General features: G+C 35.4%; 1 protein-coding gene across 3 annotated transcripts in view; it reads right to left on the minus strand.

Annotated features, from left to right (window-relative positions):
• The window catches only part of DPYD (dihydropyrimidine dehydrogenase), an 836293-nt gene that overhangs the window by 559653 nt on the left and 254243 nt on the right, over nt 1-22397 (minus strand). For all 3 annotated transcript variants that reach the window (XM_045064888.1, XM_045064890.1, XM_045064891.1), the window contains exon 8: nt 7012-7099. In XM_045064888.1, the coding sequence (XP_044920823.1) occupies nt 7012-7099 (88 nt within the window). The remainder of the gene's footprint in view (nt 1-7011; nt 7100-22397) is intronic.

The raw sequence follows: 22397 nt of genomic DNA on the forward strand, positions 1-22397 counted from the left end.
GTACAGGTTACTTTTGAGGGATATCCAGATATTTGGTGGCAAGAAAGATCTATAAAGTAGTAGATTTAAGGATAAAGGGGTAGATTTGGACAGCTATTATAGCTTGTTGAAAGTCATACAAAGAAAATTGGACTTATTCTGAAAGCAGTGACAGCCACTAAAAATATTTGAGACAGTTACAACTTGTTTTTAAGAAGTCCTACCTGGTTTGGAAAGTTCGTCATGTTAGAGTACCATATTCCTAAGAGAAGCAAAATGATTTTGAGCAACAGAGATAACCACCATGGGGACCAGGATTTCTCTGACTGACATGATTAGCATTGTCTCCTAATATAATCAAACTGTTCCAGAATTAGTGCCAACTTAGTGAACTTGGAATCAGAACAAGGACATTTTAAAGCAAAGCAACTTATCTGTTTATCTTCATGATATGGGCTCCAAGAACTCCAGGTCCATTTATTCAGGTGTGTTTAAAGAGATACCACCAATAGTTCCTCAGATTTTTTTTTTCCTTTCTATACTTGCAAAATTGACCAGTCCTTATTACCTGCTTCTGCAGAACAAGATGCAGTTTCTATAGATATGTTAATATGATCAAAGAATAATTACCCTACATCTATTTTATCTCCTTCTGGGGGCTTTGCTTGAACTCATTAAATGATGATTTAATGGACTCTCAATTGGAATTCCATTTCCCTCATTTTTGAATTCTTGGGAGCCATCTCACAATTATACCTGAGTACTTATAAGTGACACTAGATTAGACAATATTACAAATTTTTTTAAAAAGTGGACTGTCAAAATCATGCCCTTTTTTTTGGCTTAAAAATTAAATTAGTTTTATTACTTTAAAATAATCTACTATAATTGTGCACAATCCCTAAACAACTTCAGTTTTTAATCTGTGGACAGAAGACTGTGGACTAAAAACCTTATTCCATTTTCTGCTAAATAAATAGAAAGTATACATGATTGTGTACAATTTAGAAACTCCTGATTAAGAAGCTAATTAAGAATAACTTTTACAGAGAAGAATTCTGGCTCTAAGAAGGCACAAGAGATTTAACTAAAGGCCACAATGTAGCAAATTTAATACCACAGTTTCTCAATGGACTTTCTTAATTATAATTATCTCTTCTTCAGCTGTTAAAATATTTGAGACTCATCATATTTAAAAAATATTTTCTTAAGGTAACTGGGGAAAAAAGCCAACTGGTAGTAACAGTAAGAAAAGTGAGGCTAAATATAAAGAAGAATTCTTCAAGAGTATGCAGTCCCCATGTTCATGATCCTTCAATTGGACAACTCAACATAGGCAGGTGTCATCGGATAACTTGCTGGCCTTCAATCATTGTGTCTGTAACAGCTTTTGCTGTTCAAATATGGATGCTTGCATTTGTTACATTTTCCCTTTTTGTTACATTATACCTTCTCTATAAAACCCATTTTCCATGTTTTAGTTGCATTTCCTAGTTTCCTTAAAGCTTTCTTAATCTTTATTTTCTTATCCACTTAAGGGCCATTTTAAGAGTTAATGGCATAGATTATATTAAAAGCTGAAAGAAAAAAAAAAGAATTGGGCATGCAGTATTTTAGCTATTACTACTACTACTACCAATATCACTACCATCAGTGTTACTAATCCTACTTAGTTCATTTATAGTACAATATCAGTTTTATAATAATGTAATATCTACTTTTTCCTAGGTTTGGCCAAATATTGTAGTACCCCCCCAAATTGCCAACATGTTTCAATATCCTATCAATTTATTTTGGCAAATAGTTAAAAGAGTTGCATTAAAAATCAATAATGAAAAAATACTTATAGAGTTTCTAGTATGTGGCAGACTTTTTTGTAGGCACTGCAGATCTAATGACAAACCAGAAAGAATATTCAGCCTGCAAGAATTTGACTTCTAATGACTAAAACAAACATGTAACTAGTCACAGGGAAGTGCTATAATAAAGTATATAGTTTAGTCTGGACATTCAGATAGGGAAAAAAAAACACAGTGGTGTGAGAATTAGGGTAAGGAAGTAGCTTCATTTATCCAAACTAAAGAGTGAGGGTAGGGTTAGATCATTAGAAGAGTACTATTTGAAGTAGAAAAAAAGAACATGTAGGCTAACAATTGAAATAAGAAAATGACAGGTGTAGGCCCAGGCAACACCATGTCCAAATATTGAGAAAAATTTTTTTAGATGAGGTAAAACTGAAAACAGTTCAAGATGGCTGAAACACACAATTTAACACTTAAAGTGACTGGAGACATAAGCTCAATGTTGACCAAATCATGAGGAGCCTTGAAAGTCTTATTTTAAGGAGGTTTTCCTCTATCCCAAAGGAAATAGGAAGCTATGGCAAAGGAGAGAGGGTTTAATGAGGGAATGGAATCACAAGCTCTCATTTCAGAAAGATCACTATTTCTGTTGTAAGGATAATGATGTCTGGGGAAACTAGTTAGCAGGCTACAGCAGTTGTCCACTATCAGTAAGGGTGGGGAATGGTATAGTGAAAAGTGAGTTCAAGAGAAATCTTTGGAATAGATACAGATTTAAGCATTTGGTGGTGAGACAGTGATTATCTCTATAAGATCTTCCTGAGGTTCCTGCTCCCTTTGTGTCTATTGTGACTGCAATAATGGATTTTACTGCTATTTCCTCTGTAATCCTCTCTCTCTCCCAAGTATTAAAATCAAAAATTCAGGAAAAAAAATATAAAAGAAAACAAAAATCAAAAAACCTCATCAGAAGAATATACAAAGTTTCCCCATTTATCTGAGGGTGTATTAGTGGATGATCCTTCCCTTATATGTTTGTTTAATCTTTTCACCACTGCCATGTTTTCTGATAATACCAGAGGTCAATTATAGGAAAAGGGAAAGAACATGGGCTTCTCTGAAGCAAAGGCTAAAGAGTCAACTCTTCAGTCATCTAGAACAGATATTCTAAAACCTGACTCTAGAAAAAATCACCCAAAGAACTTTAAAAAAGAAAAAAGAAAAAATTATACTTATGTCCAGCCCGCTCTGACTACATCACACCCCTCAAATTATATACTATTGTTCTGTTTGAATCTCTTATAATTTTCATGATTGAATTAAAATTAAGCTAAAAACTGAATTTGATTTCTCTGTATTTTTACCACAGTGCCTAGAATACTGCAGTTATTAAAAACTTACATATATCACTCATCAATTACTTATTGATAAGTGTTGGGCATGGTATGGGAAAAAGGCAATTAGTATTTCAGGATCTTTACAACATAAATCAGTGGTTTTCAAACACTAACTATTAACACTACATTTTAAAAAATACATTTTTTTGTAATATGCAGGGTAGATGTGCAAGCACACACACCCAAAACAAATACACACCAAACTGAAAACATTTTTCACAAATTAACACTTACCCTAACGATGAGCAACACACTTAGATATTTTCTATTTTTTGTGTTTATTTTTGTAAAATTACAAAAGGAACAACGTTTGGAATCCATTATATAGATTTCAATACCAACCAAAGAGAATGACCAAATACTTTGAAAAAGCCTTGCACAGTAGATGTTCTAACTTATTTCTGAACATTTATAGTAAAACACTCTGCAAGTGCTTTTATTTAAAAAAAAAAATTAGTCTTTTAAGAAATCCCAATTGTCTCAAAACAACTCATTCCGGTTAGAAAAAGATACAGAGCTTTATATCACTTATCTTTGTTTCACTTAGAAGAAACTAAAGCTGTTATGGGTAAAGTGATGTAAGTTTCACAATGGTATATATTCAATGTGATGATTTCTTTAATGGACTCTGTTAGCATTAGTTAGGGAAAAACCTGAAAGTGAGCAACTTTCACCAGCAATATCATACGTATTGTTAAAAATCTGGAAACATGATGGGGCATCTGGGTGGCTCAGTGGGTTAAAGCCTCTGCCTTTGGCTTGGGTCATGATCCCAGGGTCCAGGGATCTAGCCCTGTATCTGGTTCTCTGCTCAGCGGGAGCCTGCTTCCCTTCCTCTCTCTCTGCCTGCCGCTCTGCCTACTTGTGATCTCTGTCTGTCAAATAAATAAATAAAATCTTAAAAAAAAAATCAGGAAACATGAAAATATATTTTTGTTAATGCAATTAATTTATCAAGCTGTCCTTCATAAGTCTTATTTAACACAAAAAAGGCTTTTTTTCTTTCAGACAAACTAACATAGAATGGACAATATTTATGAATATAGATGATCTATAAATAGTATTTCCAACTACAGAAAGAGAAAATTCTTCATTTTTATTAAGTGACCTAAGCAAACAATATGTAAGCATTAAGTTCTAAGAATGGATTCCTTATTCAGGGAATAAGTGTCAAATACCAATGATGATGCACACATTTGGCATAGAGACATTTATTTCTTTTCAATCTCTACTTTGATCACACATTCCCTTCCCTATAGTAATAGAAGTTTAATGAAGGCATATGTCCACCCAAATAGAGACTATATTTCCCAGCATCCTCTGCTGCTAGGCATGTTTATGTGACCAGGCTGTGGACTGTGAGATAAAAACAAAACTGATATGTGCAACTTCTGGGTCATAAACTTAAAAGGAAAAGAGCTCTCTTCCTTACTTCCCATTTTTGTTAGGAATGTGGGCAGAGTGGCTTATCTATTGACCAAAGATGGAAGTCAAGCATTGAGGATGGTTCACGCTGTTAGATGAGAGAGACTAAACATATATATTGTTTGAACCACATTTTCCTTTCTAAAAGTGACCAAATCCACATACTAAATAATGTAGAAGTCCTATTCCAAAATTGACTTCTCCAAACTGAGTGGAAAAAGGTAGATGAAGTGAGTGAAGTTTAATTACAATATAGAAGCATGGTTAATGAACAAAAGCATGTAAGGATGTGAGGCTGTCCAAGTAATAGGCAGTTATATGGTAATAGAAAGGTCATAAATTCCCAACTCGGCAATCGAGAGTGTCAAATAAACAATTCCTGGAGGTAACGCTACTTGTCTTCTATAGACAGGAGCTTTTTTATTTTCTTTGACAAGATGAAACTTTCTCGTATATATTTCATATAAAATACTGAAATAGAACATAACTGCATTCTACACATCACTACACCAAAATGTCAAAAGATTCACTTCCCAGCGTGAAAATGCACAGCAACATAAATATGAAAGGACTCCACATTTTAAATGCAGGATTCACACCTCAGTGCAGAGTGAAATGGAGTATTGTGAACGGATGTGGCATTATCAAATAACATATGTAAGGAGATTTAATGGAATGAAATTTTAAAAAAATTAAAATATTATTGATTCTAACAGATGGAAGATATTTTTACAGCTAAAACCACTCAGACCGGTAAACCACTTAATTGTTTCAAATTTTTATTATAATCTGATTATGCAATAATTTGGAGATATTTCAATGTATTTACTTGGCACTTATCTCTCCAATACAGAGATTCTTTGTAGACAACATTTGTAGAGATCACAAAACTGCATTAACATATACTATTCCATCAATGGAAAACCTATCTTTTCTATACAACTGCTGTAGAAAACCAGAATGGTGAATTATAAATAGCTATTTTGAAAACATCACCAAAATTTCATACCTATTGCCTCACTAAATTTTCCATTCATTATTCACAAAGTGTCTTTGAACCTGTACTTATTGAAAGTAACAGCAACTTACTGATCGAAAATTGCTGGTATTAGAATATACTTCAGAGGTGCCTGACTTATTTCTTTATGTTACTTCTTGTATCTTAATTCACCATACAAAAACGTACGTTGAAAGTAAAACCAAAGTTGGCATAGTGCCTTTAAAAATGAAACCTATGAAAATGTCAGACCTTTCATCCCTATTCTTGATCTACACAGTGATTATTGTATTTGAATGAAGATAATATAGAGAAATAGTGATGACTCAGGTTCCCAAAGGGAAGGAGGTTCGTTACAGACATTTAGAAGCTAGAAGCTACAGTAAAAATTTATTTTCCTCTCCATAACTTTTCATCTATATAAACAGAGGGACAGAGATCGTCTTAGACTTGGTAGCAATTACCTAGTAAGAGAATACATGGCATCTTGTTAAAAAAAATTTAGTGGACTAAGAAGCATTCCTGATAATTTCACTCTAGATATGATCTGAGTAAGGACAGTCCCAAAACAAATGTTATCCAGTGTGAGATCACTCAAAGAAGTGGAACAATTTTCATTGCATGTAGCTTTATTATTTAGCTATTCACATTTAAGGAAAGTGAACTGAAGCAAAGACAAGCTGGAAGACAAGAGGACAGACTTGTTCAGTTTGTATGCCATAATGGTCCCCGGTATGGGGACAGGAAAGAATAAATACAAAGTTCATGAGACAAAGACTAAGTTAAATCAACTCTTTGCTCTCTCTGGTCTTTCCGTGAAACAATAAGTGAATGGAGAAAGAGGGAGACCACTCAAGCTCTGTGTAACATGCAGACAAAACAGGCAGCCATGGTACACGTGAAGTGTCTTCGAAGCTCTACATTGTCCGTGTGACTTTCCGAAGTATAATTGAGCATCTTTAAAATTCATCTAAATATGAAAATTCTTTAGGAAATTTTGGGAAAAGATGAGTAGGACAAACAAAACCCAAGCCAATTCTGTCTTTTATTATCTATTTGGCCAATTGGTTTTATCATAAAGAGAAAGCCACAGCATCTAGACATCATGAAGCCCAAATTCTGAGCTTCCATGGCAAGACTGAAGAACATCTTGTGTTTTAGAGATGTTCACTGGTAATGATGGCATAGGGAGAGAAGGGGAAGTTAAAAATGGTCTTGGCACTGTCTACCCATAGTGAAGGTGAGACAACACAGTTATAAATAGAAAACTTTCTTTAGCCACTCATTCCTGTCTGCTCTCCAAACAGATGTAACTTTTATTGTGGAAATGTCTGCAGGCAGTTATTCTGGACACAGTCAAGAAATTTTTTAAAAATTACAAAGAAAAAATATTTAAAAGCAAGCTACTCACCTATTCCAATGAAAGCAGCTTTATATCCTTCTTCTTTCAAAGTGCTAAGAGTTATATCATTTGCTGAAAGGCTTTTGCCACAAATTATCTATAAGAAAAAACGTTTGAATAATGATGTTTTGGCATTTGATTAATTAAAACTCTAACATCAAAAAGAACAGAAACTTGATATATAAAAAATTCCATATACATGTAGACATATTTTTGTCTTCAAGTATATAGGCTTACATATACAAAACGGTATATAAGTAGAACACTAACATATCTTGCTTAAGGACTAAATGCAGTTTTGCCTTTTAATGAAGTAGCAGAAGAAAAGCTAGTGTATTTAAAATCAAGTCAGTAAACTTTCATAGCTTGATTAGTGTGTTCAAGGTACTATGTGGGACACTTTAAACAATAAAGTGATAAATGAGTCACAGTTTCTGCCTCAATGTATAATGAAGATCTGTGCAAAAGATGTACATAAATAAATATAATATAAAACAAAGTGTGATCAGCACATGTCTGCAGGAATTCAAGAGGACAGAGAGATTCGTTATGGCTGAGTTCACATGATGAGAATAAATAGAGGTACAAGGATTTTAATAGGGCTTTTTAAAATAATAGAATTTTGACAGAGGACACTGTCTAGGGAAGATGAATAGAGTTGGGAGGCAGAGGATAGACACCACTATTAAAAGTCATGATTCTTTGTTCAGTTCCCAGACAAGAGCCGATTTTCAGATCTGGAACCTACTAACTGCAGAGGGTGGCCAAGTCCCCAGGAAGAAGGACCCTGCAACAACCTGTCATATTAATACTGTAATGATTCCCTTAGTCCCTCTCCAAAGGGAACTATGACCATTTACCCAGGTGACTGTAAGCTGGAGAAAGGACAAATAATCACATGCTTCAAGGACATGGGACACGGATTCTTCACTGACATATATACCTAGAGATGCAAGAGCGGGGAACTACAAGGAAAAGGTAAAAAATGGACCCTAGTAAAATTCTGGCTCCCTGTGGGACCACTGAGATCATAGCCCTAGGGAGTGATCTTTCCCCCAGTATTCAACTGCATAAGCAAAACTGCTATACTTGTCAGTTGAAGTAATCCCCACATTGGGTCGCTTGCTGGTCTGTGCAGTAAGAGCTATAACAGCTACAATAATTGGGAAGGCCAGAGAACTTCTGAAATCCCAGTCGAGAGAGTAAATCAAACACACCACCATATCCTGGGGTGGGTAGGATGAGGAGAGATGGTGGTGGCCCATGTTATATTTCTCTGTAATTCACCAGGCTGGCTCCTACTGAGACCAGATGATTCCTGAAGAATAACTGTAAACTACTGCAGGCGCAACCAAAGAGCACCCCTGATTGCAGTTTCTGTGACGGATGTGGTATTATTGCTAAAGCAGATTAATAAGGCCACAGGTACACTGCATGGGGTATCCTTTTCCATCCTGCTTCTGCGAAAAAGGAATCAGAAAGAGTTCCCATTCACAGGGGAAAGATAAGAATATTCATTTATAGTTTTGCCTCAGGAATATGTCGACTCTCTGCTGTAATAATATATGTAATCTGAAACTATCTGTCCATCCCACAGAACATCACAGTGATCCATTACACTGAGAACACCGGGCGTATCGGACAGCATGAGCAAGAGGTGGCTAGCATGTTGGAGACTTTGTTAAGACACATGCACTGAGAGGGCAGACAATGACTCCTAAGAAGATCAAGGACCAGTCACTGGATTAAAGTTGAGATATCTACTTGTCAGGTGTGTGACAGTATAGGCTTCCTAAAGTAAAATATTTGGTTGCAATTTTATTCTCACTTACCACGATAGAGAAGGAGGCATAACACCTGGTAGGCTTCTCTGGGTTCTGAAGATAGCATGTTCTTAAAAACAAAAGCCTCTAAACTGAATCACAGAGTAAGAACAAACTTTACCCATGAAACAATAATCTAAAATACCTGGTACAGAGTACTTAACTAAGTGCAAGGCTTTCTTCTAAATACCTCATATATAGACTCATTTAATCCTTACAATTAGCCTTGTGAAGTAGTATTGGTATCCTCATTTTACATATGATGATACTAAGAAGCAAGAGGGCTTAGGCAACATTTATCAAGATTGCATCTATAGTCTAACTACAGAGCCAGCATGAGTAACAACTGTGATCTTACGTTTCTGAGGTAAAAAGAGAATGAAAGAAGTGGCACCATCTTCAAAGGCATAGAAAAACAGATTGCATGTTTAGACCTACTGGAAATGTAGTGTTTCTGGAATATAAAGGGCAAAGCAAAGAATAGAAAGAGAAAGTAGGAGAAGAAGATCTCTGGGATTGTGTCATACAGGGCCATGTTGTTCTCCTAAAATACTAATCTACTTTTATATTGGGAGATAGAATAAATGTCTGGAAGTTTATAAGGAGAGGACAAATTGAGATTAATAACTAACATTCAGAACTCTGGAACATATAAAATATTACAGAACAAATTAAAACATCAAGTAAGCACATACTATTAAAGGTGCTTTATAGCATCTAATAGTGTGTATTTATATTAGAACTAAACACTAACTGCAGAGGGTGTTAATATTAGTGTTTAATATTAGAATTAAACACTACTAAATGTACCTAATACCAAAGTTTCTGAATTACAATTTATTCTAAATTTTTAAAGAAGATTTTTCTTTTGGGGCGCCTGGGTGGCTCAGTGGGTTAAGCCGCTGCCTTCAGCTCAGGTCGTGATCCCAGGGTCTTGGGATCGAGTCCCGCATGGGGCTCTCAGCAGAGAGCCTGCTTTCCTCTCTCTCTCTCTCTCTCTGCCTGCCTCTCTGCCTACTTGTGATTTCTCTCTGTCAAATAAATAGATAAAATATTTAAAAAAAAAAAGAAGATTTTTCTTTTATTAAACTACTTCTCATTGTAGAGATAGAAAGTTTTACTGTTTATTTTATTAAATAAATAACCTTAAAACCAATATATAATTAAGGCAAGACATAAAAGAAACCTCTAGGTCCAAACATTCTAAATAAAGTTTTAGCAAAAAGAGTAAAACCGCCATCTCCAAAGTTGAGCTGTGGAATGCCCTGCTGATGGCTTAATTCATGGAAGTGATCCTCAGAATCCCTGACTTTAGGTTTAGTTTATCTACTGCTTCAGCAGAAAAATTCACTAAAGACCCCTATCCTCCCCGATGTGGTGTGTGTGTGTGCAGTTTAGTTTAGTATTGGCACCACGTGACTTATCAAACATAAACAGAGACATCCCAATCCTTCCACTCTAGTAAAGTGAACATGTCTGAGTTCATAATGTACAGGAAAGAAATTCAGATATTTCATATTTCTGCAGCCCATTTCCACCTTAGGCAATACTATGCAACTGGGAAGAACAAAAACAGTTGAATTATACTTCAGTGTACTGAAAACTGGAAAGATAAGTCACTTGACTCTTGGTGTTAATATATTGGAACTGGGACCAGGAAGACTTCACTATACTGTGGACGGACACTGTGAGAAAGACGGATAATAGCCATTGGGTAGCAGCTCCATGATGGAAATGAGACAGCAATAATAACAATATTCAGTGAAATGACAGGCACCAGTACTCTTCTCTGCCTGTGCTGGGAATCTAGTCAAATTTCCCTTTTCTAAAAGCCTCAGACTCCTAGTCATCTAATCTGCCTGTGCTGGGGAATCTAGTCAAATTTCCCTTTTCTAAAAGCCTTGGACTCCTAGTCATCTAATCAATAACTAAATCTCAGTCAGAAAGAACAAGGAAAAAGACTCTTTGACAAAAAAGGTTAAAATTCTGTTTACCTTATGCCTTGGGAAACTGAGATGAAATGTGTAACATGTAACTAAAGCTATTATTACAAGACAACTACAACTACCGAAAACATTCCTGTAGCTGATAGACTATGAAATCGTAATATTATTTGTTAAATAGATATGATATTAGAAAAATGCCACATGCTGAGCATTTTGTTTCTGTTTTTGTTCCTTTTAGTCCTATGTTCTTCTTTATATGTAATAGTTCATCTTGATTTTTCTTAAACATGGATTACAACATATAATGTACCTTTCTCTAGTGGCTTTAGTAATAAGGGGCTGAGTACTCAAGCTTTGTAGCTAAATTCAGAATAAATTCACTCTACTTCAAGCTCAGGATAAGAATTATTACTATTCAAATTTAAGGGCTAAATATAGTAAGCCCTGAGCCAAATTTCCATCTAAGATCCTCTTTGGGACTTCATGGAACTTCCTTTACATATCCATAATATGCCTTCATATATATAATAATAATAATATTTGTAATGGAGATAAAGGTTTACAACTTTGTTTTGGAATATAATTCTTTCTTCAAAGAAAATGTGTGATACCCATTATTAAAAATACAGATAAATGCTCCCATAAAATGGCACAAGTTTGCAGAGTGGATGAAACGACAGGACCCATCTATATGTGTGTAAGAGACACATTTGGAACCTAAAGATACATCCAGACTGGAAGTGAAGCGATGGAGAACGATCTTTCATGCCAACAGATCTCAAATGAAAGCTGGGGTAGCAATTCTCATACCAGAAAAATTAGATTTTAAGCTGAAGACTGTAGTCAGAGATACAGAAGGACACTATATCATTCATAAAGGGTCTATTCACCAAGAAGACCTAACAATTGTAAATATTTATGCCCCCAATATGGGAGCAGCCAGCTACATAAGCCAACTGTTAATCAAAATAAAGGGTCATATTGCTATCAATACATTAATTGTAGGGGATCTTAATATGCCACTCTCAGTAACAGATTGTCCAAGCAGGAAATCAATAAAGAAACAAGAGTTTTGAATGACACACTGGACCAGGTGAACCTCATAGATATATACAGAACATTCCACCCTAAAACAACAGAATACTCATTCTTCTCCAGTGCACATGGAGCCTTCTCCAGAATAGAGCACATACTGGGTCACAAATTAGGGCTCAATCTCAAAACTGAGATTATTCCCTGCATATTCTCAGACCACCAATGCTTTGAAACTGGAACTCAACCACAAAAGAAAGTTTGGAAGGAATGCAAACACTTGGAAGCTAAAGACGTTCCTGCTGAAGAGTGTTTGGATGAACCAGGACATCAAAAAAGAACTTAAACAATTTCTGGAAACCAATGACAAAGAAAATGAAGACATATCTGTTCAAAACTTAGGACTTGGGCAGTCCTAAGGGGGAACTACATAGCCATCCAAGCCTCACTCAAAAAACCTGAAAAATCCCAAAACACCAACTCTCTTTATACCTCAAAGAACTGGAAAATCAACAACAAATTAAGCCGACCCCACGCAAAAGAAGGGAAATAATCAAGATTAGAGCAGAAATCAATGAGTTAGAAAGTAGGGATACAGTAGAACATACCAACGAAACTAGAAGATGGATCTTTGAAAAAATCAATAAGATCGATGAACCAGTGGCAAAACTAATCCAAAAAAAAAGAAGAGGGCCCAAATTAATAAAATTATGAATGAAAGGGGAGAGATCATGATAATACCAAGAACATAGAAACAATTATTATTGTTAATAATTGTTGTTATTATTATTGTTAAACAATTATTATCAGAAATTATTATCAACAGTTATATGCCAATAAGTTAACCAACCTAGAAAAAGTGGATGCATTCTTGGAAATCTATAAACTTCCAAGACTGAAACAGGAAGAACCTGACAACCTGAATAGACCAACATCTAGTAATGAGATTGAAGCAGTGATCAAAACCTCCCAAAAAAGAAGAGCCCAGGACCTGACAGATTTCCTGGGAAATTCTACCAAACATTCAAAGAAGAAATAATACCTATTCCCCCGAAGCTGTTTCAAAAAATTGAAGCAGAAGGAAAACTTCCAGACTCTTTTTATGACAAGCACTACCCTGATCCACAAATCAGGCAACGACCCCATCAAAAAGGAGAATTTCAGACCAATATCACTGATGAATATGGATGCCAAGATGATTCTCAGTAAGATCCTAGCTAATAGGATCCAACAGTATATTAAAAAGATTATCCACCATGACCAGGTGGGATTTATCCATGGGATGAAAGGATGGTTCAACATTCACAAATCAATCAATGTGATAGAACAAATCAGTAAGAGAAGAAAGAAGAACAACATGATCCTCTCAATTGATGCAGAAAAAGCATTTGACAAGATACAGCATCAGTTCCTGATTAAAACTCTTCGAAGTATAGGGATAAAGGGAATATTCCTCAACTTCATAAAATCTGTCTATAAAAAACCCATAGCGAATATCATTCTCAAAGGGGAAAAACTGACAGCCTTCCCATTCAAATCAGGAAAACGACAAGGATGCCCACTCTCACCACTATTGTTCAGCATCGTACTAGAAGTCCTGGCAAGAGCAATCAGACAACAAAAAGAATAAAAGGTATTCGAATTGGCAAAGAAGTAGTCAAACTCTCTCTCTCTTTGCAGATGACATGATATTTTATATGGAAAACCCAAAAGACTCCACCCCCAAACTACTAGAACTCATACAGCAATTCAGTAATGTGCCAGGATACAAAATCAATGCACAGAAATCACTTGCTTTCATATACAGTATCAAAGAAAATATAGAAAAGGAAATTAGAGAATTGATTCCATTTACTGTAGCACCAAGAACCACAAGATACCTGGGATAAACCTAACCAAAGAGGAAAGGATCTGTACTTGAGGAACTACAGAACACTCATGAATAAAATTGAAGAAGACATAAAAAGATGGAAAAGCATTCCATGCTCATGAATGAGAAGAATAAACATTGTTAAAATGTTTATAATGCCCAGAGCAATCCATACTTTCAATGCTATCCTAATCAAAATTACACTGGCATTTTTCAAAGTGCTGGAGCAAAGAATCCTAAAATTTGTATGGAACCAGAAGAGACCCCGCATTGCTAAGGAAATGTTGAAAAAGAAAAACAAAACTGGGGGCATCACGTTGCCTGATTCAAGTTTTATTACATAGCTGTGATCACCAAGACAGCATGGTGGCACAAAAACAGACACATAGAACCGTGGCACAGAGTAGAGAGCCCAGATATGGACCTGCAACTTTATGGTCAAATAATCTTCAACAAAGCAGGAAAAAATATACAGTGGAAAAGAGACAGTCTCTTCAGTATTTGGTGCTGGGAAAATTGGACACCAACGTGTAGAAGAATGAAACTTGACCATTCTTTTATACCATACACAAAGACAAACTCTCGAAATGGATAAAAGACCTCACTGTGAGGCAGGAATCCATCAAAATCCTAGAGAAGAACATAGGCAGTAATCTCTTTGACATCGGCCACAGCAACTTCTTTCAAGACATATCTCCAAAGGCAAAGGAAACAAAAGCAAAAATGAACTTTTGGGACTTCATCAAGATCAAAACCTTCTCCACAGCAAAGGAAAGAGTAAACAAAACAAAAAGGCAACCCATGGAGAGGCGCCTGGGTGGCTCAGTGGGTTAAGCCGCTGCCTTCAGCTCAGGTCATGAGCTGTAGTCCTGGGATCGAGTCCTGCATCGGGCTCTCTGCTCGGCAGGGAGCCTGCTTCCCTTCTTCTCTCCTGCCTCTCTGCCTACTTGTGATCTCTCTCTGTCAAATAAATAAAATCTTTTAAAAAAAAAAAAAGGCAACCCATGGAATGGAGAAGATATTCACAAATGACCCTACAAAGGGTAATATCGAAGATCTATAAAGAACTCCTCAAAGTCAACACTCAAAACACAGATATTCATGTCGAAAAATGGGCAGAAGACATGAACAGACACTTCTCCAAAGAAGACATACAAATGGCTAACAGACACATGAAAAAATGTTCATCATCATTAGCCATCAGGGAGATTCAAATCAAAACCACATTGAGATACTACCTTACATCAGTTAGAGTGGCCAAAATTAACAGGATAGTAAACAACATGTGCTGGAGAAGATGTGGAGAAAGGGGAACCTTCCTGCACTGTTGTTGGGAATGCAAATCGGTACAGCCACTTTGGAAAACAGTGTGGAAATTCCTTAAGAAATTAAAAATAGGGCTTCCCTATGACCCTGCAATTGCACTACTGGGTATTTACCCCAAAGATACAGATGTAGTGAAAAGAAGGGCCATATATACCCCAATATTCACAGCAGCAATGTCCATAATTGCCAAATTGTGGAAAGAGTCAAGATGCCCTTCAGCAGATGAATGGATCAAGAAGATATGGTCCATATATACAATGGAATATTACGCCTCCATCAGAAAGGATGAATGCCCAACTTCTGTATCAAAATGGACGGGACTGGAGGAGATTATGCTGAGTGAAATAAGCAGAGAAAGTAAGTTATCAGATGGTTTCACTTACTTGCTTTAGGAATAACAGAGGGCATTAGGAGAAGGAAAGGAAAAGTAATTGTGGGAAATCAGAGCGGGGGAGATGAATCAGGACCAACTGTGGACTCTGAGAAACAAACTGAGGGTTCTGGAGGGGATGCAGGTCAGGAGTTGGGTGAGCCTGGTGGTGGGTATTAAGGAGGGCACGTATTGCATGGAGCACTGGGCGTGGTTCATAAACAATAATCTTGGAACACTAAAAAAATAAAATAAAATTTAAAAAGTAATAAAGTAAAATAAAAATACAGATAACAATTTATATGATCTTCACATTGTGATAGACTATTTGGCTAAAGAGATAAAATATTTCCAGAATCCCTAAGATAGGAGATCAAATGGAAAAATTTTAAAAATATTTCCCTTCTTTAGACACAAAAATTATTTTGTAGGTATTGATACATTTCTCTCCTTCCAGTAGAGTTATGATATGATTTTATATTATTTTCCAATAACATTCTATAATAATAGAAATGCTTCAAATAACTACAATAAGAAAGAAGATGCTGTAGAGAGGTTATCACAAACAAGATCTCAGTTAGATATTTTTACTCAAATTATGAAGCAGAAGACATGCCTAGTAATTACAAATTAACTTTAATTAAATTCTATCAAAATATTTTGAGAAATGTCAAATATAAAAATATCTAGAAAAAATAAAAAATATTAAAGCGGATTTACAGTTTTTAGCTTTTAATAATGAAGTAATTAGAAATAGTGTAAAGATTGAAACAAAAGTATTTATATCCACATATTTTCTGAATTGCAAAACATATAAAAAAACAGTATCTAATCTAAAAGTTAGTGACACTGACATGAATATCATAAGAGGCTTTGTAAAACTCTACTAGGGTTAAAAATAATATAAATGTTTATATAAAATAAAGAGGTTTTATAAAAATACAGCTAAGATGCTATTTCATCTAAAGAATAAACAATTATATTATACTAGATCCTTTGAAGCAAAATAAGCTGAGTATATTTGAGAAATTAAAAGTTGTGTATTCTGCTGCTAAGTAAAATAAAAAACAAAAATTTGAATTCTATCACAAGAATATATGAACAGATAAAAATATTACCCTAAGCAATTCTGTGCAAAAGGAAAAAAACAAAATTACAATTATTCAAGAAAAATAACAATAATAATATTAATGAAAATATAGAGATACTGAGAAGGGTTTATTAATAAAGAAATTAATAATTAAAAATAATTTCATTATTCAACCCAGAAAAAAGAAAAGTAAGTATACAACTCAAAACATTAAAACAGAAAAATAAATGTAAGGATAGCAGGAAGAAAGAATTAATAAAGTCAGCAATTAGAGAATAAGAAAACATAAAACTGAAAGGTGGTTCTTTTTTTTTTTTAAGATTTTATTTATTTATTTGACAGAGAGAGAGATCACAAGAAGTCAGAGCAGCAGGCAAAGAGAAAGGGGGGTGGGAAGCAGGTACCCCACTGAGCAGAAAGCCCGACACGAGACTCGATCCCAGGACCCTGAGATCATGACCTGAACAAAGGCAGAGGCTTAACCCACTGAGCCACCCAGGCGCCCAAGAGGTGGTTCTTTTAAAGCATATATGAACTACAGAAACTACTACCTACTCTTATCAAGAAAAAACTTAAGAAAATATAATGTAGAAGTTTAGAAATCAGAGACACAGATGGGATACAGAGGAGATTATCAGAGACATAGATGAGATATTCTTATTGCATAGAGGATAATGTATTTAAATCTGTGCTAATTATTCCAAAAGTCTCAGTGAAACAATTTTTTTTCTAGGAAAATACATATTGGCCAAATTGATATGAAAATGAAATACATGAAAAGACTAATAACCATTAAAAATAAAAAGTCAGGGGCACCTGGCTAGACCAGTCGGTGGAGCACGGAGCTCTTGATCTCAGGGTTGTGAGTTTGAGCCCCACGCTTGGTATATAAATTAGTTAAATTAGTAAAATTTAAAACATTTTTTTTAAAAGGTAAAAGTTCCATCTCTCATAAAAAGGCTTTGAGGTCAGAGTGACAAAATTTTCAAAGTTAGTAAAATAGTTAAGTTTCATCTCAAAACAATATTCTTTTTTTTTTAATTTTTTTATTTTTTATAAACATATATTTTTATCCCCAGGGGTACAGGTCTGTGAATCACCAGGTTTACACACTTCACAGCACTCACCAAAGCACATACCCTCCCCAATGTCCATAATCCCATCTCCCCTTCTCTTCTTTGTTTTGTGAGATTAAGAGTCACTTATGGTTTGTCTCCCTCCCAATCCCATCTTGTTTCATGGATTCTTCTCCTACCCACTTAAGCCCCCATGTTGCATCACCACTTCCTCATATCAGGGAGGTCATATGATAGTTGTCTTTCTCTGCTTGACTTATTTCGCTAAGCATGATACCCTCTAGTTCCATCCATGTTGTCGCAAATGGCAAGATTTCATTTCTTTTGATGGCTGCATAGTATTCCATTGTGTATATATACCACATCTTCTTGATCCATTCATCTGTTGATGGGCATCTAGGTTCTTTCCATAGTTTGGCTATTGTGGACATTGCTGCTATAAACATTCGGGTGCACGTGCCCCTTTGGATCACTACGTTTGTATCTTTAGGGTAAATACCCAATAGTGCAATTGCTGGGTCATAGGGCAGTTCTATTTTCAACATTTTGAGGAACCTCCATGCTGTTTTCCAGAGTGGCTGCACCAGCTTGCATTCCCACCAACAGTGTAGGAGGGTTCCCCTTTCTCCGCATCCTCGCCAGCATCTGTCATTTCCTGACTTGTTGATTTTAGCCATTCTGACTGGTGTGAGGTGATATCTCATTGTGGTTTTGATTTGTATTTCCCTGATGCCGGGTGATATGGAGCACTTTTTCATGTGTCTGTTGGCCATCTGGATGTCTTCTTTGCAGAAATGTCTGTTCATGTCCTCTGCCCATTTCTTGATTGGATTATTTGTTCTTTGGGCGTTGAGTTTGCTAAGTTCTTTATAGATTCTGGACACTAGTCGTTTATCTGATATGTCGTTTGCAAATATCTTCTCCCATTCTGTCAGTTGTCTTTTGATTTTGTTAACTGTTTCCTTTGCTGTGCAAAAGCTTTTGATCTTGATGAAATCCCAATAGTTCATTTTTGCCCTTGCTTCCCTTGCCTTTTGCATTGTTCCTAGGAAGATGTTGCTGAGGCTGAGGTTGAAGAGGTTGCTGCCTGTGTTCTCCTCAAGGATTTTGATGGATTCCTTTCGCACATTGAGGTCCTTCATCCATTTTGAGTCTATTTTTGAGTGTGGTGTAAGGAAATGGTCCAATTTCATTTTTCTGCATGTGGCTGTCCAATTTTCCCAGCACCATTTATTGAAGAGGCTGTCTTTTTTCCATTGGACATTCTTTCCTGCTTTGTCGAAGATTAGTTGACCATAGAGTTGAGTCTATTTCTGGGCTCTCTATTCTGTTCCATTGATCTATGGGTCTGTTTTTGTGCCAGTACCATGCTGTCTTGATGATGACAGCTTTGTAATAGAGCTTGAAGTCCGGGATTGTGATGCCACCAACATTGGCTTTCTTTTTCAATATCCCTTTAGCTATTCGAGGTCTTTTCTGGTTCCATATAAATTTTAGAATTATTTGTTCCATTTCTTTGAAAAAGATGGATGGTACTTTGATAGGAATTGCACTAAATGTGTAGATTGCTTTAGGTAGCATAGACATTTTCACAATATTTATTCTTCCAATCCAGGAGCATGGAACATTTTTCCATTTCTTTGTGTCTTCCTCAATTTCTTTCATGAGTACTTTATAGTTTCTGAGTATAGATTCTGTGTCTCTTTGGTTAGGTTTATTCCTAGGTATCTTATGGTTTTGGATGCAATTGTAAATGGGATTGACTCCTTAATTTCCCTTTCTTCTGTCTTGCTGTTGGTGTAGAGAAATGCAACTGATTTCTGTGCATTGATTTTATATCCTGACACTTTACTGAATTCCTGTATAAGTTCTAGCAGTTTTGGAGTGGAGTCTTTTGGGTTTTCCACATATAGTATCATATCATCTGCGAAGAGTGATAATATGACTTCTTCTTTGCCAATTTGGATGCCTTTAATTTCCTTTTGTTGTCTGATTGCTGAGGCTAGGACCTCTAATACTATGTTGAATAGCAGTGGTGATAATGGACATCCCTGCCGTGTTCCTGACCTTAGCGGAAAAGCTTTCAGTTTTTCTTCATTGAGAATGATATTTGAGGTGGGTTTTTCATAGATGGCTTTGATGATATTGAGGTATGTGCCCTCTATCCCTACACTTTGAAGAGTTTTGATCAGGAAGGGATGCTGTACTTTGTCAAATGCTTTTTCAGCATCTATTGAGAGTATCATATGGTTCTTGTTCTTACTTTATTGATGTGTTGTATCACCTTGACTGATTTGCGGATGTTGAACCAACTTTGCAGCCCTGGAATAAATCCCACTTGGTCGTGGTGAATAATCTTTTTAATGTACTGTTGAATCCTATTGACTAGTATTTTGTTGAGTATTTTCGCATCTGTGTTCATCAAGGATATTTTTTAAAGATTTTATTTATTTATTTGACAGAGATCACAAGTAGGCAGAGAGGCAGGCAGAGAGAGGGGGGGAAGCAGGCTCCCTCCTAAGCAGAGAGCCCAATGTGGGGCTTGATCCCAGGACCCTGGGATCATAACCTGAACCAAAGGCAGAGGGTTTAACCAACTGAGCCACCCAGGCAACCCTTGACTCTTGGTGTTGGCTCAGGCCATGATCTCAGGGTTGAGGCACTGAGCCTTACTCACATCAGGCTCTAAGCTCAGTTGGGATTCTGCTTGGGATTTTCGCCCTGTCCCTTGCCCCAACTGCCCATTCATGCTCTCTCATTCTCTTTTTCCCTAAGATAAATAAATCTTTAAAAAAAAAAAAGAATATAGAACTGGAGTTTGAATGGATGGTTTTAGAATAGTAATCATACCACTTCACAAAAGTAAATTCTCAGCTATTATCTCTTGAATAAATTCAGCAAACCTATTAGAAAGAAAAACTGAACACCAAGATAATGTTAGACCTTGAAAGCCAGAAACACACGTATACATACATCTATACAGACAGACAGACACATACACTCATATACACACATACATGAGGATATGTCATATGCTGTGCAGGAATCAAACAGTATGGACTCAGAGCAAAATTCACTTCATTGCCAGGAAATTATTGTTGACTCAAAAATATAAAATGTTAGTTGAGAAGCAGAAACAGAAGGAATGTTAAGAAGAATCTGGTGAGGAGGAAAAGGAGGTAATAAGTTTAGACTTTTTAAAAAAATACGTATCTTCTTATGGCTGAAATTTATAAGTCATAAAAGCTGCAAGTGTCCTATCTTGCAAGTCCTCAAAGCAGAAAAGGAATCTCATTGCTGTCTCTCCTCGTAATTATACATATAATTCAATTTTTACAAAGCAAGTTTTAACATCTCTCTTTCTCATCTTAAAACAACCTGAAAGGTGGACAAGATAATATTAACCTCCTCTTTAATTTAGGTTCTAATTTTTATTGACAATATGATAAATTCACAAGGTTTAAAAACCAATTGTTCAAAATGGTTGTAAGTTCTTCCCACACCTTCCCAAAAGCAAATTTATGCTCTCAGATTCTTCTCTTTCTAGAAATATTCTCTGCATATATAAGCAGATAAGTTTCTATTTTACACAAATGGTAGTACACACTGTTACCTTTGAACAGATATGGACGAAATCTAGGGATACTAATTGACTTTGTCATAGTTATCTGACTATAAAATTAGAAAGTTGCATGACTAAAGCTAAAATGTGTATTTTTCTGGCACTTAGTATATTCACTACTACTATGTTCTTGATGGGTTTCCTAATGAGAGTAATGGGTATGCCCTAACTTATGCAATATATCTGGTACTGCAAAAATTGAATGTGATTTTGCAATTACTTATAAGATAAATTTAGAAGTGCTTTAAATTAATTTCTGATTCATCTTCAATTGGTACTAACACCCAGTATATTAGTTTACACTTAATATATTAGTTTGAGTCCCAATAAATACTTTCCTTATTTAATGAGATTTAGGTAGGCACTTGTATTCAGAATGAAAGACATTTAAAGAACTTCCCAGAATATATTTTTAAAAAGCAAATAATCATCCTTAAATGATCTATTTTGAACACTATTTTTGAATGCCAAGCTTTCATAAACTTATGCACAGTTGTTCTGTGTACTTACTTGTTATAAGGTTTTTTGTTTAGTGATTATGTGTAAATGCTTTATCCCAGCCACTGCCAAACAAAATGTAATTAAAAGTGCAAAAGCACAAAATTTGTTTTGAGTGTTTAAACCCTTTTGATTATTTTAGTTTTTATTTCTAAATGCAAGAGCCACAAGTTTGTTAATCACTTTTTAAAATATCTTTTGCATGCACTTACAGAATGTATTATGTAAACCACAGTACTTTATTAATGTACTGTGTATATCTATGGTATATAATTAACATTTTTGAAACCAAAATAGCAATATGTTCAAGTGAAGAGTCAGAGTTTAATATTCCTAATTCATAGAAAAGAATAGGAATATCTACAGACAAATTCTGAAAGTATAAATGTTAACTTCTGGCCACCTTTAAAAGAATAACATTTATTTCACAAAACAATGAAAAACACAAAGCTGTTGCTTTCTACCACACTGATTTGCTGCTTATGTTAAGAAAGGACTATCACATTAACAGTATTGACATGATGCATATAATTAATAAAATAAACCTCTCTAAGAAATTATGGTCCAAATTGTGAAATACAAATATTTCAGAGTGCATACAACTTGCATGAAAAAAATGTGATTAAAGAAACGAAATCCTTCTATTAGCTGCATTGAACCCCTAAAGCAATTTAGGAATTTGTTTCTTACAGACAATTAATCACATGCAGGCGTGCCAGATGAGAACTATTGATTGCCCTTT

The sequence above is a fragment of the Mustela putorius genome, unplaced genomic scaffold (genome assembly GCF_011764305.1).
Source record: "Mustela putorius furo isolate JIRA1106 unplaced genomic scaffold, ASM1176430v1.1 tig00003853_pilon_pilon_pilon, whole genome shotgun sequence".
Lineage (NCBI taxonomy): Eukaryota > Metazoa > Chordata > Mammalia > Carnivora > Mustelidae > Mustela > Mustela putorius.